This window comes from Trachurus japonicus, chromosome 7 (assembly GCF_045865225.1).
Source record: "Trachurus japonicus isolate A0001 chromosome 7, Traja_1.0".
NCBI classification, from domain to species: domain Eukaryota; kingdom Metazoa; phylum Chordata; class Actinopteri; order Carangiformes; family Carangidae; genus Trachurus; species Trachurus japonicus.
This window is the reverse complement of record NC_140913.1, coordinates 33,989,371-34,006,331: the sequence shown is the minus strand read 5'-3', so window position 1 is coordinate 34,006,331 and position 16,961 is coordinate 33,989,371. Positions and strand designations below refer to the sequence as shown.

General features: G+C 40.3%; 1 protein-coding gene and 2 non-coding genes across 3 annotated transcripts; all 3 read right to left on the bottom strand.

The window, feature by feature from the left end:
• Positions 1-2,810: 2,810 nt before the first annotated feature.
• Positions 2,811-13,012, bottom strand: kansl2 (KAT8 regulatory NSL complex subunit 2). The gene is made up of 8 exons (XM_085782969.1): positions 12,754-13,012; positions 12,491-12,663; positions 10,969-11,083; positions 10,610-10,773; positions 10,332-10,495; positions 7,916-8,012; positions 5,183-5,442; positions 2,811-3,091 (listed from the first exon to the last, which is right to left on the bottom strand). The coding sequence occupies exons 1-8, from the start codon at positions 13,002-13,004 to the stop codon at positions 2,891-2,893; spliced, it is 1,425 nt and encodes a 474-aa protein (XP_085639095.1). The 5' UTR covers positions 13,005-13,012; the 3' UTR covers positions 2,811-2,890.
• LOC146985190 (small nucleolar RNA SNORA2/SNORA34 family) lies at positions 6,660-6,794 on the bottom strand. Its single transcript, XR_015036232.1, has one exon. It is a non-coding gene; the product is annotated as a small nucleolar RNA SNORA2/SNORA34 family (small nucleolar RNA).
• LOC146985189 (small nucleolar RNA SNORA2/SNORA34 family) lies at positions 11,577-11,711 on the bottom strand. The gene has a single exon (XR_015036233.1). It is a non-coding gene; the product is annotated as a small nucleolar RNA SNORA2/SNORA34 family (small nucleolar RNA).
• Positions 13,013-16,961: the final 3,949 nt, after the last annotated feature.

Here is a 16,961-nt window from a genome sequence, read left to right as displayed (position 1 = left end):
CCACTCCTATTTAAGATGGCTTCCTGTGTTGGGACAAACATTAGTTTGAAAAAGGTCTAGTAACGAAACGTCGCGATAAATTCTGCAAGTTGGCCATGTGTGCGGGAACTCTTCTCTGTGTCGTTTCACCTGTAAAATGTTGAGATTGCAATTTTTATTCCTGCTGAACTGAACTGAGTTTTGTTCTTTTCATTTGTGCTGTTTTGCTGTTTTTATCGTCTGGTTTTACTTTGTGCAGCTCTGGTTGATGAGGCGAGGACACAGGAATTAACATGTTTTTTTAAGAATGAAGTAATAAATCTATAACATTAAATATTACAGAATACACAAGAGAGCTATGGTTGTTGTAGCCATTTGGTTTCATTAAAACATTATTATTATTATTTGCTGCACATACATCAGTCAGGAAATATATTTTAGAGTCATTTTGTCCTTGTAGCATCCCATGATTTGGTCGGTCACACGTCACTGTTGTTTTGTTTTGTATTTACATTTAATGGAAAAAAATAAAATGAATTATAGTTTGTTGTTTATGTTTAAATCATGTGTGTGTATAATGTTGTTTATCGATGTGTGTAATTGATTCTACGAGACAGAAATAAACTCACTAAACTGAACGATGTCAGACGTGGAGGCTGCAGTCAGAGAAAGTCTCTATTGTTTAAAGACTTTACGTTTCTCATTTTGTTAATTCAATGGTATTTTTTGTCATTTATAATTAATATTGAACTAAGTTTTGTTGTCATTTTTCAACTGCTTTTCTAAGTGAAACCTTTTTTAAAAGAAATACACACTCATTGTCCACGACACCGGTGGATAAAACTGTTTCTGCCTGTTGGTTTATTCAGAGAGGCACAGTAGTTTTAATGTGCCTTATTTATTTATCTATCCATCTATTATTACACATTTTATTGTGCACTTTATTCTAATATGCAGTTGCACAGTTAATTGATGCTGCTGCCAACCCCTACACATGTGCATTGTATTATTATTTTCCCATATAGACTGTTTTTTATTCATTCTTCTTTTATATATTTATTAATTTTATCATGACGCCTCTCAGTCCTCGCTGAGTTCAGCAGGTCGTTACGACGACGCTCGGTGAGAAACCTGAGCAGGTGAACGACGAGGCGAGAAGAGACACGTCGTTAGAGGATGACATCATGTCTCAGGTCTGTCTGAAACAACGTGACTCAGGTCCAGATGGAGACGGAGACGGAGACAGAACCGGTTCTGCTGCTGCAGGTCAAACGGGTCGTCATGACGTCGACCAGCTGCTTCATCATCACTGGAACTGGTTCTGTTTCAGAAAACTCCCCGACACGATTCAAACAACACGAGGGAAGGGAGGGAGGGAGAAATAAAACTAAATCAACCCAAAGTTTGTCTGAAGTTCAGATTTATATTCAGTATCTGAGTTGAATCTCTTAGTTTTTATGTTTTCTCAGTGGAGAGTTTTTCAGATAAACTCTGGGACAAGGCAAGACAAGGCAATTTTATTTGTATAGCCCGTTTTTACCAACAGTTTGTCTCAAAGGGCTTCACATGGCATCGTAGCAACATCCTCTGTCCTTAGACCCTCACATCCACTGAGGAAAAACTCCATAGAAAACCCTTTTAACAGGGAAAACCAGGAGAAACCTCAGGGTGAGCAACAGAGGAGGGATCCCTCACCCAGGACGGACAGACGTACAACAGATGTTGTTACAGACAAGAAAACAGTTTATAGTTTATGACAGAATGTGGGACAAAGAGCAAAGTGGATTTAGGTTTGGATCTCTGACGACTGACGTGGACGATTGACGATTGGTTTGGTTTGGTTTGGAATTTATTGCGTAATAAATCTCATCAGATATAACCACGCCCCATTTAAACCCAATTTCAAAAATGTAATATTAATATCTAGAATTTGGATGGAAAGTGATTTCTAATTATTTTTACATGTATAATATTATGTATGTAAGAGCCTAAATTACAAAATTAGAAGGCCAGAGGCTTTTAAACAGACCTGATGAAGGTGAATCCATCCTTCATGTTTCACGTCTTCCACAGTTCATGTAGGAGCCATTTTAGTTTTTATTTTGGTGTTTTCTATGTGGTAGGTTTTATTGTGGAAGTAGCGTCACGGGGGAGGATTTAAATCCAGGACAATCAGTGCCAGGTGCTGCTGGTCAAGGCAAAGTTTCTGATCGTGTCGATGTGCCATTTGTGTCCTACCTGCTACATGGAAGAGATATTTGTTGCTACTGTTTATTTAATTTTTTATTATTTAATTTTGTATTTATTTTTATTATCTTTTAATCTTTTCAGTCTTAGCATATTTATGGTGAAATTTTAGTTATTTTTTATCATTTCATTTAATTATTTGGTCTTATCCAGTCCCTGGTGTTTCCTCACGGCAAACTGTCGAGTAAGATAGCGCTTCAGTTGCCTTCTTTTAAGCTTTATAACTGAGTGTGTGCAGGTGTCTGTCTGTGTCTGTGTGTGTGTGTGCACGTGTGTATGTAGCTGCGTGACTTTGGGTTTTATTTTTGCTTTGTTTTGTCTGCTTTTATGGTGTAAAGCACTTTGTGCTACATGTCTTTTGTTTGAAAGGTGCTCCATAAATAAAGTCTGATTGATTGATTGATAATAAATATTATAATATTAATATTGTGTGTTTTACCATTGGAACCTCGCACACGCACGCATACGTACACCGAAGACCAGCCACCGTGACCTTCTTCCCATCACTGGGACGGGAAGAAGGCCACTACAGTTCACGTTCCTTTATTACACAACTCCACACATGTTGTTCAGTCTGACACAGATTGTGACCAAGGTTTTATTGGACCGATCTCTTAACAGAGAGAAAACAATAATAACAGCAACAACGACACACAGACCCAAGTTAAGAGTTAACCTGGTCGTCCATGATGGCATCCACGTCTCTGTCCGAGGCGTCCAGCTCCTGGTCGGGGTCGTCTCCGGTCAGGATGTCCATCGGCGCCTCGGCGATGGCTCTGATGGTCTGGTCCTCCAGGGCCAGGGCCGTGTCGAACTGCAGCGGGGAGGGGGGGCCCTGCATGCCGTCCCCTTCCACATCCAGGTCCTGTGCAACAGGGAAACGTGTGAAGTCTAAATCCAACAGTAAACCTGCTGCTGCGTGTCTGTCCGCTTCAGTAAATGTTACAGAATCTGCCGTTTATACACTGCAAAAAATCACATTTTTTACCAAGAATATTCATCTTATTTCTGGTCAAAATGTCATTTATAGTCAAAACAAATCTCATTCTACTTAAAATAAGACTCATCACATTAAAAAGTAGCTTGTTTTTTTAGACACTTTTTACTCCTTTCAAGCATATTTTCACTTGAAATAAGTAGAAAAATCTGATAGTGGATCAAGTTTTTCTTTCTTATTACAAGCTCAAAATTTGCTTTCACTGGCAGATTTTTCTACTAAATTTGTTTGAAACAAGTGAAAATGATCTTAAAAACAAGTTAATTTTTAGTTAATGAGTCTTATTTTAAGTGGAAAGAGATTAACTAGAAATAAGACAAATATTCTTGGAAAGATTTTGAGTTTTTGCAGTGTACTTGTGTTTGTTCTGGAGTCCATCATGTCTGGATGTAACTGTACTTTTTCCTCCTTGCTCGAGCCGTCTTTAAGGGATACTTCACCCAAAATCAATAATTCACCCATCATCTAAGCCAAGGAAGGGTTTGGAGAACTTCCAGAGTCATCAAAACTCTTTAGGAGTTCCAGGGGGGGTTCGGCTGGCAACAGGTTTTCATATAATGGCAGCGGATAGAGTTCACTTTTGAATGGTCCAAAACACTATGAAACATCCAGATACCTCCATACTGCTCGTCTGTACTGACCCAAGCGTTAGATGTTGTTACGTGTTTACATCAAACAGCCAATGGTTTACAACGATGAACAAACATCTCACAGCAAATCTCACGCAGCCACAGGAAGCTACTGCTACAACAAGGATAAAAACAGAGATCACATTAATGTTTTCCGAACAACTTTTCCATGTGGCGGCTTCAGAACACTTGGGTCAGTATAGACGAGCAGTATGGAGGTATCTGGATGTTTCATAGTGTGTGTTTTGGACCAATCAGAAGTGAACTCTATCCGCCGCCATTATATGAAAACCCGTTGCCAGCCGGACCTCCCCTGGAACTCCTAAAGAGTTTTGATGACTCTGGAAGTTCTCCAAACGCTATGACGGTGAGTAGATGATTGGTGAATTATCAATTTGGGTGAAGTATCCCTTTAACTGTTTGACATACTACGTCAGTTCGGCCTCTCCTCTCAACACTGAAGGAAGCAGGAGGCTGCCAGATTAAAAAGGAGAAACTAATACGTTTTAGAACGAATCTCCTTGTTGTCTACAACTACTTCCAGGTAGGAAACCAGCATGAGAACAATAGTGACGGACGAGAGATTCGTTTTATCTAATTTTTCATGTTACTATATCGCCGTTTAGACTAATCTGATGTTTGTAAAGTTTATAAAACCAATGATTGGACAAACATTACTATTTACGTGTGCACATTTTTGTAATTAGTCATGGTTATCATAGATTAGCCGGGCTAACGGTTAGCTACCTGTTTAACTTTAATCACTCAGTGACTCAATAAACGGTCCATGAAAAAATATTTTCTCCAGCGGATATCTGAGTTACAACATGACTGAGCTAACTGGAGTAGTTTCATGTCGTGTCCGACTACGGGAGGGTTTTAACAGCTGACGTCCTGATGTTAGCTTAGCTGCCGCCGTTAGCTTAGCTACCGTTAGCTGTCCCTGTCAGCTGAGCCACTGATGCTTTCTAGACACCGTGATTCCCCCAAACTGAATAAATACAACACATAGCAACACAAAACACACACACAGAAATAGCAATGTTTCTTCAATCATTTCAGATTTGTCTAAACGATGATAGGGCGTGAAGAACATGATATATAGCTAAACTCTCGTTCGTTACTACTGTTCTCACTTGTAAACAACAAGGAGATTCGGTCTATACGAGTGCCGGCTCTCTGTGTTCTCCTCTTAGTTTTGTTTTGTTGCCGTGCACCGATTCCTGTGTTCACTTGATAAACTGAGCCCAGAAGCTGTGAAACACCAGAACCACCAGAACCAGGAGCAGCGGGTCATCAGGGTTCAGAAGGAGAGGAGACGACTACGTACATCACTGAACTCTAAGGGGAGGCTCTCTGTGGGCTGCAGCTCTGCGGCGCTCAGGTACATGTCTCTGCTGGCCAGGGCCGGACAGAGCTGGTCGGGGGCCGGGGGCTGCTGCTCCGGCTGGAACATGGGGGGGGGCAGCGCGAGGTGCAGCGGGCAGCGCGGGTCGTCCGACTGCCCCATGTGGACGGTGCGGTCGCAGGGGACGTCTTTCAGGCCCGGACACATCTTGAAGAGCACCTGGTTGCCGTCCTGGTAGATGTCTGAGCGTCTGGTTGTCAAGGACGACGACACGATGGACAGACAGACAGACACACACATGAACATGAGAAAACATAAAAGAAACGGTCCCTGAACAATAAAAATCTATCTGGAACCAAATTGAAAATTATTAAATTTGTCACTTTGTTGGCATGGAAACTGATCCTTCTTAATTGGAAAAACCCTCAGCCACCGAGCTGGACTCAGTGGCTGAGGGAAATCATACAGCTCCTTAAACTTGAAAAGTTGAGATAAACAATATGTGGCTCATCAGATAACTTTGAGAACATTTGGAAGCCATTCATGGACTACATTAGAAATAGGCTTTAATTCTCCCTTTTTCTTAATGCACCCCAGATGTAATGGACTTTTACTACTTAACATCATGTATACATTTGCCACATAGCCCACCATAATGTACTAATCTTTTTACGCAACTGCAATGTAAATGTTTGTCTGTTTTTTGTTCTTGTTTTTCTTGTTATGTCTATTTTTGTATATGTGCACAGTCCCTTTATGTTGTGCTGTTAAACTTCTCTTGAAAAAAAAACAACAATAAAAATATTATTAAATTTTTTTTTTCCTTTTTTAAACTGTCCCTGAACTCTCCAGATCTGGTGTCTCTAAACCTCCTCTCCTCCATGTGCATTTGTTTTCGTAGTTTCAAAATTTACAACATTTACTGTCATCAACAAGAGATTACGGGTTACGGGTTAGCGCGTTACGTTTGTGTGGCGGTGTCGCCATGGAGACGAGAGCTGGGACACCGGGTCGGAGGCTCTGATCTTACAAGGTTGGTTTTCAGCCAAGAGACGCTCCATTCTCCCTGGAACTAGTTACAACTCATTGGTTTAACCAGAACTAGAGACAAGGGACACATGGAGCTGAGTTAAGGTGGAAATACTACAGAGTTCCTCTTTAAAAGGAAACACCAAACTGTCAGACTAAAGTTTCTTAATCAAAACAATAGTTCCCTGTGAAAAACAACCTTTCTGTATCATTTCTCAGAGTTTTAACTTCACTAATGTTCTGGCTGAACAGTCGTGGACAAAGAGTCTGTGTTTCTGTCTGGGCTTGTTCACAGTGCAACACGTGAGCGAGAACACGTGTTTATCACAGTTTATCTACAGGTGGCCTAGATGGGAACAAAGTCCAGAAGTTACATGGTTAGCATGGGAGCAGATGATGGGATGTTCAGGTGAAGGCAGGTTGCAGAGGGATCTGTACCTTCCAACTGAAATGATTGGCCCCTTTGTTACTCTGGGAAAAATCAACAGACCACAGGAAGGAGTTTCTGTCGGCCCGGTTTGAAACCAGCAGCTACTGCAAGCTGCCGGCCTTGATTAGGGGCCAAGAAGAGGAGGAAGAGGAGGACGTCTCAGAGAGAGGACGAAGAGGAAGAAGAGGAGCTGCAGCCAGACACAAGTACACGGGTTATTTGTAGCGCGGGATCTCTCCAGTGCAACTGTAGCCGCGGTAACGGAGCGAACTGGTCAACACTGTACACAGCCAGGACTCACTAGAGCCGTCAGAATGAACTTCACTATTCCAACAGAATTCAAATTATTTTATAAACGAGAACATTCGAAGGTGAAACCGACGTTCCAACGTTTTCCTTCTGCAACGATGCAAATTAACGTCATGCGTCGCAGCGTTCAGGGAAGTAAACATGTTGATAAAGAGCTGCAGCTTCAAATATACGAGCAGAGTTCCTTTAATCGCCCGTTTATTCGGCTGGAGCAGTGACGACGTGTTCCCACACTATACACATTATTTTTCCTCATCAATCGATCGATCCGCGGAACCACTTGTTCACATCGAGTTGGTAAAGGGATAGTTCACCCAAAATTGAAATTTCACTCATTAGCTACTCCCCCTCATGTGGACTAAGGGCTGGGAGAAGTTTCAGAGTCCTCCGTGGCTTCTCTGAGTTACAGGGGGTCTCCGCGTAGCAGTGCATGTCCATATAACGGTTGCAGATGGATACCAACTGTCTTCGTAACAAAAAGACACACCAAAAAACATCCAAATACCTCCATGCTGCTCGTATGTAATGTCCGTCTTGTATTGAAGCTCCTCTTCCCGGTTCGTGACGAACTGGGAAGAGGAGCTTCGAGAAGTTTCCGCTACAAACAAACTTGAAATATAGACTTATTTAATTTTTTTCGGGACAATTTCGCATTTCGGGGCTTCAATACAAGAACTATCCCTTAAGTGTGTTCCGTAACAGATTTGGTTGTAATGCCCTTTAGTAATAATAAGCTCCAATATAATTTGAATATTTAACATAAAGAGGATTAGAAATTCGAATCTAATTTGGGGGGGGCGGGGGTCGACAGTTCTAGTCCTCACTGATACTGATCGGTGACGTTTCAGATACAGGGATCGTAACGACTCTAGATGACAGAAGTTGTGAACAAACACTGTGGCGGCGGCGCTGGAGGAGAAACGTGTGAGAAACAGGACTGAGGATACGTGAGAGACAGTGTCGGGTCATGGGCAGGCAGGGGTTGGAGCAGCGGCTTCCCTCCACAAACGAGATGCACTTCTCATAGACGGTTCTGGAGTGAGGCTGCAGCAGAGAGAGAGAGAGAGAGATACAGTCACACCACACATCAACCACACAACCGTATTTCTTTATGACCATAATCACAGTTAAGAACATTTTCATTCCTGAACGCCACAGAGGGAAACATGAACTCTGACTGAGAGTTTGTGATGAGCTTCATAGGATCAAGTTTTTTTCCTTCTTCTGTTGCAGTGAAATATGTCGAGTGTAATCTTAAATTAACTATTATCCAAAGCCACAGTAGTAATCTACATACTTGAGGACACAACCCCCAAATTATATTTAAAGCACAAACCCCCCGTTGTGTGTGAGACTCGAGGAAAGATTCATGTTATCACCGTCTTCCCACAGCGTGAACTTTTATAAATATGATCATGTTCAGTTAAACAACAGTCAGACGTAGACGAACTAGAGGAGCCGAAAATATCGTTTCAAAGATGCATCGAGATTCTTACTGGGCGGTTCTGAAAGTTTTATAACGTTCACGTACAGAGACAGTGATTTATTTCATGTTAAAGCACAATGCCAAGATCTACGTTTTGTTTTTGAGTAATAAACACGTGCACCATTAAGTAGACTAGTAGTCCTTTTCTTCTTGTTTGTGTGTTCAGGCTTCTATGAAGCTGCGGTAATGTGGAGATGCATTTAAATGATGTTTTCCCCATTTCATTTTATGTAAATTAAAAGTTAACATATATAAATATGTTAACTGACTATTTATGGCAATTAAGGAAAAGCATGCGTGTGTGGCAACATAGAACATTGAGGATGTGATGCATCGTATAATCGAAATGATCCGCGTGGTCAGTGAAGATGCACAAACCACTAATACGTACATGGATTGTATTAAATCAAAGTAGGTGTCGGCTTCCTAAATGACAAAACTCTGACATCTCAAAACTCATCTACACAATTAGACGTCAATCATAGGTAGATGTTTTTTTTAAGCTGAATTTCAACCCGTGTGCTGTGTAAAGTTATTAAATTTAACTTTATTGATCCAAAACAGGAATGAACAGTGTTTTTTTTTTATGCTTGCCGTTATAAAACACACACGCTGCTACGGCCGTACAGCCACATCCACTGAGCTCGGCCTCACATGGAGGTTAGATCTAGTTTTTTTCCCCAGGGTTAAACACATTAGACTCATAGTTTGTCTGTTGGCTTTGTTGAACATCTGTGTCTGCGACCTCGTGACTGGCAGAGTAATTAAACGTTCTTATGTTAACGGGTGGCAGCAGCTATAATGACCCGCTCATACCGAGTCACAACTAACAAATAAAAGAGACTAAATGTGACCCGTTCCATCAAAATGAGTCGGAAGTCGCAACGTTCTATTTTTAGATAATCAGCTGATAACATGGAAAACCCATAGAAAAAAAAATAAAATTTTTTACCCTAATTTCAAAGCAATGACATTCAAAAACAATCTCCCAAAGTTTCACAGTCCAGATAATTGAGAAAAGGCACGTAAATGATGATTAAAGTTGACCTGCAACTTAAACCCTCTGAAAATGAGTGCTGCTTCGGTGCAAAACATGAAATATCTTCTGAACCGTTCATGATAGAGACGAGCTGTAAACTGCATCTGAATCGCGGGATTCTCCGCTTTCCGACGGTCATTGAATGTTGCATCTATGGCGAGCAGGGACGGGTACAGAAACAGATGCTAAACCGAGTAGCATCGAAGCTAACAGAGCGTAGCATCGACGCTAACAGAGCGTAGCATCGATGCTAAACCGAACGTAGCATCGATGCTAACCCGAACGTACACGCTTGCACATGTTTTACAAAATGTCAACAAAACATGACAACTTCTGAACCGTTTATGATAGAAACGAGCTGTAAAAAGCATCTGAATTGTGAGATTCTCTGCTTTCCGAGGGTCATTGAATGCTGCATCTATGACAACAAGGGGCCGTATAGGTTGTGTGTAATCACGTGGTACAGGAACAGATGCCAGGGTCACTGGCAAAAACTTTAACTGCTATTTTCTCAGGTTTTAGAACGGAATGAGAGAGTGAAAGATCGTAATTCAAATGGCCACATCTCGAAAACCATCAAATGTATGACTCTGACTAGGGTATCATTTTAAAGCTTATTTTCTAATCTTTCCATTGATACCAAAATCTCAACTTTGAAATTTGGGTCACTGTGACTCATTTTGATGGATCGGGTCACAAATGTGTTTTATATTCACTGTATCAGGCTACAATGTGTCATCTTGTAACGTATTTAGTGAGTGCTGAACAAGAATGTGTTGTGGCTCAAAAACAAGTTGAAAAACACTGATGTAAACAGCGACTGTTTGTGACATCACACCTGAGGCGCTCCCTCGGTCACCGCCTGCCTGCGCTCCCGGAGCTGCCGGTGCAGCAGCGCCTCCACGCCGTACCGCCGGCGGTAGCGACGCAGAGCTTTGAGCTTCTTCAGGTTCTCCCTCTCCTTCATGGACAGACCCTCAGGCCCCGTCAGCAGACTGCTCCCTGGGATCAGCACAGACAAACACAGATAAAGACCGAGGACTCGCAACATGTAACAGCTGAGTCAACACAGAACATACAGTTAGTTTTTCCACCATAACTCGTGTGTGTGTTTACCCAGAGAGTCGTGCTCCAGTTTGCGGTTGTGCAGGTATCGGCGCTTCTTCTCCTTCAGCAGGTGCTGCAGCCGCTTGAACTGGTCGATGTAGAGCGACTGGAGCCTGATGAGCTTCTCTCTGGTGATGAGAGCCACTTCCTCCGCCGTGTACACTCCTGCATGTCTGAGAGCACAATTAAAACGTTATTGGACATTTGATCGCAAACTACATGTTTGATGTCACAGTATATCCTATAAGTCGACAGTACACAAAAATCACATACAGCTTTTAAAGTGAATGTATGAGCTGCCTGTTCAACTTTAGTAGAATAAAATGAGGATTAAAGTAAAAACATCAGAGTTGAATAAGTGATCTTACTTGAGAGGATCCTCATGATCACTGTCCACACTGTCAGCTTCACTGTCGGGGTCTCCTCTCCACGTCTGGTCCAGAACCAAAGGTCCCTGCTCCTCCTCGCTCAGACTGTCCTCATCTGCCCAAAGACGTTTTAAATCCACATCAGAATCATGTCCGTACATCATTGATTAAATAAAAATAAACTGATTTACGGCCTGCAGGGCTTCAGATTATTTGTTTTTCCCCAGAACTTAAAATTTAAGGAGCTCAAGCTTAAAATTTAGGGGAGCACACTGCAAATGGACTTGCAAAGCAAATATTCACGTTTCCTTTTCGCACAAGTCGCACACATTGTCCTGACATCTGTAATGACAGATTGATTCTGAGTCGCCTCTTCTACGTTTCACCCGTGTTAAACAAAAAAAGAGGCAAATTTTAGAGGTGAAAAGTCCTGCCATTCATTTTTTCTCCTTTCTCTATTTATTGTACATGTACCACATCCATTTCTTGTGCATTTGTTTAGTGTATTTTTTCTCTCCTCTCTTATTTTTACTCCATAAGAACTAAAAATTGTATTGTATCATGGGAGCAGATGATGGGATGTTCGGGTGAAGGCAGGTTGCAGAGGGATCTGTACCTTCCAACTGAAAATGATTGGCCCCTTTGTTACTCTGGGAAAATCAACAGACCACAGGAAGGAGTTTCTGTCGGCCCGGTTTGAAACCAGCAGCTACTGCAAGCTGCCGGCCTTGATTAGGGGCCAAGAAGAGGAAGAGAAGGAGGTGGTTGTGGCTAAATGGCGTACATGAGCTGCAGGAAGAAGAACCTCACCAAAAATTGTTGAGAACTCCCAACTGGTTAGGTTTAGTAAAACTGACATGTACAGGTGTAAAATAGGGGGAAAAAGCAAAAAGTAAGGAAGCCATTGGCTGGATTTAGGAACGATGCAAATGAACGTCATGCGTCGCAGCGTTCAGGGATATTGATAAAACAAACTATTGTGTTGTTGTGCGACGTAGAGCTGCAGCTTCAAATATACAAGCAGAGTTTTTTTAATTTCCCGTTTATTCGGCTGGAGCGGTGACAATGTTATATATATATATATATATATATGGAAAAAAAAACTGTATAATGTTGTGACAGGAAAGATATTCTTCAGCACTAGATCTCAGATAAAGCGTCCTCAGTTATGGGATGGTACAGGACAACAACGGACTATAAACCTCTGGCGTTTCTCTACAGAATGAATGGAAACCATTTATTGATTATGTTAATGTAATGTAAAACTCTTTCTGCTATAATGACCAGAGCATTTGTATAAAAAAAAAAAACTTGTTTTATTTTTCTTTATTTAGCTCCCGTTGTATTTCACCCTGTGCTGTATAACGTATCCATCACATTTACCTGGAAATGATCTTCCCGTTTGTGTTTTTGATTTTTATGCTGTTATTTCCAGCTTGTTTTTGTTTATGTCTTGTGTATGTTTGTTTATTGATAAAAAAACACAAACGCATCCCTTTCCCTGAACTTTTACTCCCTTTACCTAGAATACGACTTGCTTCAGAGCGTCCTCCGTCAACGCTGTGCGTCTCTCCTCGGTTGTATCCGCTGAGCTGAGACAGCAGCGTTTCTGGGGACGGACCAGCAGCAGCTTTCCTCATCTGAGCTCGGAGCGCCATGGCGTTCCTGCGAGCATGCTCTGCACAGAACGTCACTCTGAGGAGCAGACGGAGACGTCAGAAACGCTGCACCTTGGATTGGTTATCATCATCACGCAGGAGAAAGTCAGACTTGTTTCCTACTCACCCGTCTTTCCTCTCCACTTTAGGCGCAGCGTTGGGGCAGCGTTTTCCATTCTTGGTGGAGACGTAACTGCACTGTTTGTACGGGGCGCTCTTGTCCTCGAGGATGTGTTTGATGCAGAACTCCAGACCGTCCAGTCGCGGCTGAGAGCATGGCCGCTGGGTGAAGGAGCAGGACTGAGGCTCCTGGGGTCGGGTCGTCTGGGTCACCCGGTTCCGACTCGACGGCAAAACATGGATTCGTATCCTGTTCATTGCAAATCTGAAAAGAAGTGAAGAAAAAAAGCATTTTGATTGTTAATCATTGGATCCACAGTTTCAAAAAAAAGTGAGAATCTCTTTCATCTTTTAATCTTGTATCCGTAAATTTTTGAAATGTGTAAAGTGAGAACTAATATAAAATACAAATGTGTTTCAGTCTTAGGAGTTAAAATGTGGAATAAGCTCAGTGATGAGTTGAAGACATGTAGTTCTTTGTTGAGTTTTAAGAAAGCCTTGAAATGTAAAATAATGAAAAATTATAAAATACAGTAATGATTACTTTCATCTTATTATTTTGGACTGCTGACATTCTAGGTAATTTAATTTCATAGAGTGTAAAGGATAGGCAAATATAAGCCTTGGGCTTCAGCCTATTCCCTTTTCGGTCACTGTATGATATTTTCGTTTTTTGTGTGTGTGTGTATGGTTGCAATTGTGTGTAATATGTGTTGGCTAAACTGTTCACACAGAATGGTTGATTTTGATGTTGGTGTTGTATGACCGAAATAAACAAATTCAAATTCAATTCAAACTCCAATTAGACAATTTAACATCAGTTTGTCATTTTTACAATTAACACTGTAACTAAGAAAATCAGTTTGAAGTCATAGTTTATCGAATACAATAGATTAAAACAGTTTACTGTCTCCCAACTCGGTGAATCGTGTGACTATATTGATTAACTTCAAAATGATTTGGACCTTGGACTCAGGGAAACGAATATGATGTTGTTATCTTTGTTAACACAGATAAAATCTGACATAACATGAAGGGTGAAGCTGCTCTGATGAGATGTTGAATCCAGCAACAGAAACTTAAAATGCTAATAACCATTTAAAAACAGTCAACAAATCTTTTGACAAAATGTTAATTAAAATATGGAAATTGGAAGCTGGGAGCTACAAACACACATGAAACGTAGACGAACTGCTTTATCACTGTATATGATGCCTTCTAGCAAAGAACTAAAACATAAAATACATATTCCATAAACCTCTGCAGCATTATCTTGTTCTTTAATTACAAACCGAGTATGTCAGAGATGTTAAGCTATACTGAATTATTTAAAAGGCACTGATGCAAACTAAAGTATATGAATGTACCAACCAAGTTTAGTTTCAAAGTCGTTTAAAACTGAATAAATATGGATACAATCCTGCATTAATCATGTTGTTTATTATGTAAAGAAGTTCGTTTAAGACGGTGGATGTCATGTCAGGTGGATTCTCATATTCTGATCTAGTTTGTTAAACGTTAAAACACAGAAAACACACACACACACACTTAGTTTTTGATTATTAGTTTTTTATAATTTTTAAACGAACATTAGACAGAAACGGTTTTAATTGTGGGTATAAATATAGTTGTAAGTATACTTGTGTGTGCTGAACAGCTCTAACCACGCGCCACACCGCCTTTAGCCCCGCCCCTTCTTTGCTGCATCACTCTTTTCAGTTACTGGGTCGCCATCTTGGCTAACGGTTGCTAACGCTAGCTGGCCGCTAATTTTCCACAATTGGGGTTAAGAACCGGGTTTTACGACCTGCTACTAACACGGTGTCGATTTTCGCTGTTGAAACCAAAACACCCCGCTGCTAAAACACGGCCACGTCCTCATTTTGATGTTTTTAATCGCTTACCTTTGTTTCCAACCGTCACACTGAAGCTAGCTCCCGTTAGCGATGCACTGTGTCGGTTTGCCAACGTTCACTGCTTTATCTGCCACAGCCGCGGCAGTTATACACTTGGCCCCGCCCCCTCCGGCATCTGATTGGTCCGGGCATCCAGAGCCCTCGGTATCTGATTGGTCGAGATAGTTGCCACTCATAGTCGCGCCCAACATCTCATGCAACTACATCAACTAGGAACAGAGCAATGCAAGAATGGAGCTCAGTACCAAACTATATCAAACAACAAAATAGTATACTACCGGTATATGCTTTAAAAAAAATGAATAAAAAAGCTCTAAAAGAACATTATTTAAAGAAGAACTTTCACTTAAGATGTTGTCATTGATATAAGGATATGAGTTTTTTATTCTAGTCAATGATGGGTATCATTATTTTATAAAAACTCAGTCTTGTCTTGTTCATTTTAATTGTAGTTATTGTTTTGCATGTTTAAAATGTATGTAATGTTGTTAATGTATGTATTGTTTGTTTCCCGTCTATGTCTATTCTTTTATTGTCTCCATGTAATATGTTTCAACCGGATGCTAATGGGGATCTTAATAAACATAAAACATATTACACCCACAATATAAACAAGCAATGCAACTGGCATTTTCTTAAAATATTTATTGACTTTTATTGAGAATAAAGCAACCACATTATATCAAAAAGACAGTGTTCACATACATTACCAGTCAAAAACTTTAGAAAACGCTCCATTTTTCCAGTTTGTATGGGAAAATCGTAGAAATCAAAGTTCAGTGGATGAACTTTACCAGTAGACAGGAAAGTGGTGTCTTGTTAATGTGACCGTAAAAGGAAAAAATAAATCATTGAATCTGATAGAAACCAGGGCTTGTTCAGTGAAATTCAAGAATTTGGTGAATTTACATCTTTTCATGCAACAATGGCAGCTTTTAAATTTAATGCAAACACTTCCCCAACTTCTCCCGATGACTCACAAACCCTCCGTCTGTACAAAGGCAGTGTTGGAACAGACTGTGTGACTTACAGCCTTGCATTACTGGGTCAATACTGCACTGCAGGAAGTACAGTAGTTCTGTGTATTGCTGTGAGAACGGCGATTAAAAATGCAGGTTAACACAGACGACGTGCTGGTTGATCGGAGGTCGATTCATTGACAATAATGATCCTAAACATTAAAAAAAACAAGAACCTGCACAGGTTTAGGATGGTCGTTTTATATTTTGATTCCACGAGTCCTTTCTTTATTTTATTTGTTCTAACGCTTTACTTCAGCAACACTGAGACATTATACACCGTTAACTTCAGTAACAACTGGAAAAGTGGGGGGTGTTATAAAACCTTTAACCGGTAGTGTATAACCTTTTTAAACTGAAAAAACAAACAAACAAAATAATATTAATAATAATCCCAAAATGTTTCATCTCCAGACCTGAGTGTCACTATAAACACCAAGACGTGAAAACTTATTGTAGCTGTGTGGTTTTTTGCATTGTTAGGTTGCATGAGTGTCTTCCATTGTTGTTTTATTCCTCACATATGTTTTTTTTTTTAAATTTTGTTATAATCATGTGTCCTCTTGTACGGCGTTCTCACAGTATTATTAAATTAATACTTCAAATGGGAAGATTTGTCCAGATTAAATAAAAAATATTTTCTTTTTTAAAGATGGCAATGATATATTGGACGTCTATTCTAATAGTCTAAACCAGAATACATGTAACACTTGGTTCAATTGCATTGTAGGCAATCCTACTGAGATAAATATTCAGTGCATTTACTGTTTCCCTGTTACAACCAAGAGTTGAATAACTAATAAAAAAAAAAACTCTGCTGCCTGAGCAAAGAGCGCCACTCTCTCAGCGAATCCTCCATAGACCAAGGGAACAAAAATATTATTATTTTTTTTTACAATTATGGCTGATTGGTTGTACTGCATTACTGTGAACTGCCTAAAAAAATAAAACAAATTGTTGATTACAAACTGAAACAGAAAGCAGGTTAAGAGCAGTAACACTATACAATCAAAATCATATAAAGCTTAATATGAATTAAATGTACAGATGATACCCGATTCTCTTTGCCAACAAAAACGAGCACCTCTCCCACCTTAATTTTTTTTCTTCCTTTTTTTTTTTTTGCTCCAACACAAAATTTAAAACATTAATTCAGATTAATTACAGTATTATACTTCATGCTCATCATGACCCTGTAGTGGAGGTATGTCGATAACTTGCTTTGCCATGTATGATTTTACAAAAACTAAAGAACACATGCAACATTTCTTTTCTTTTTT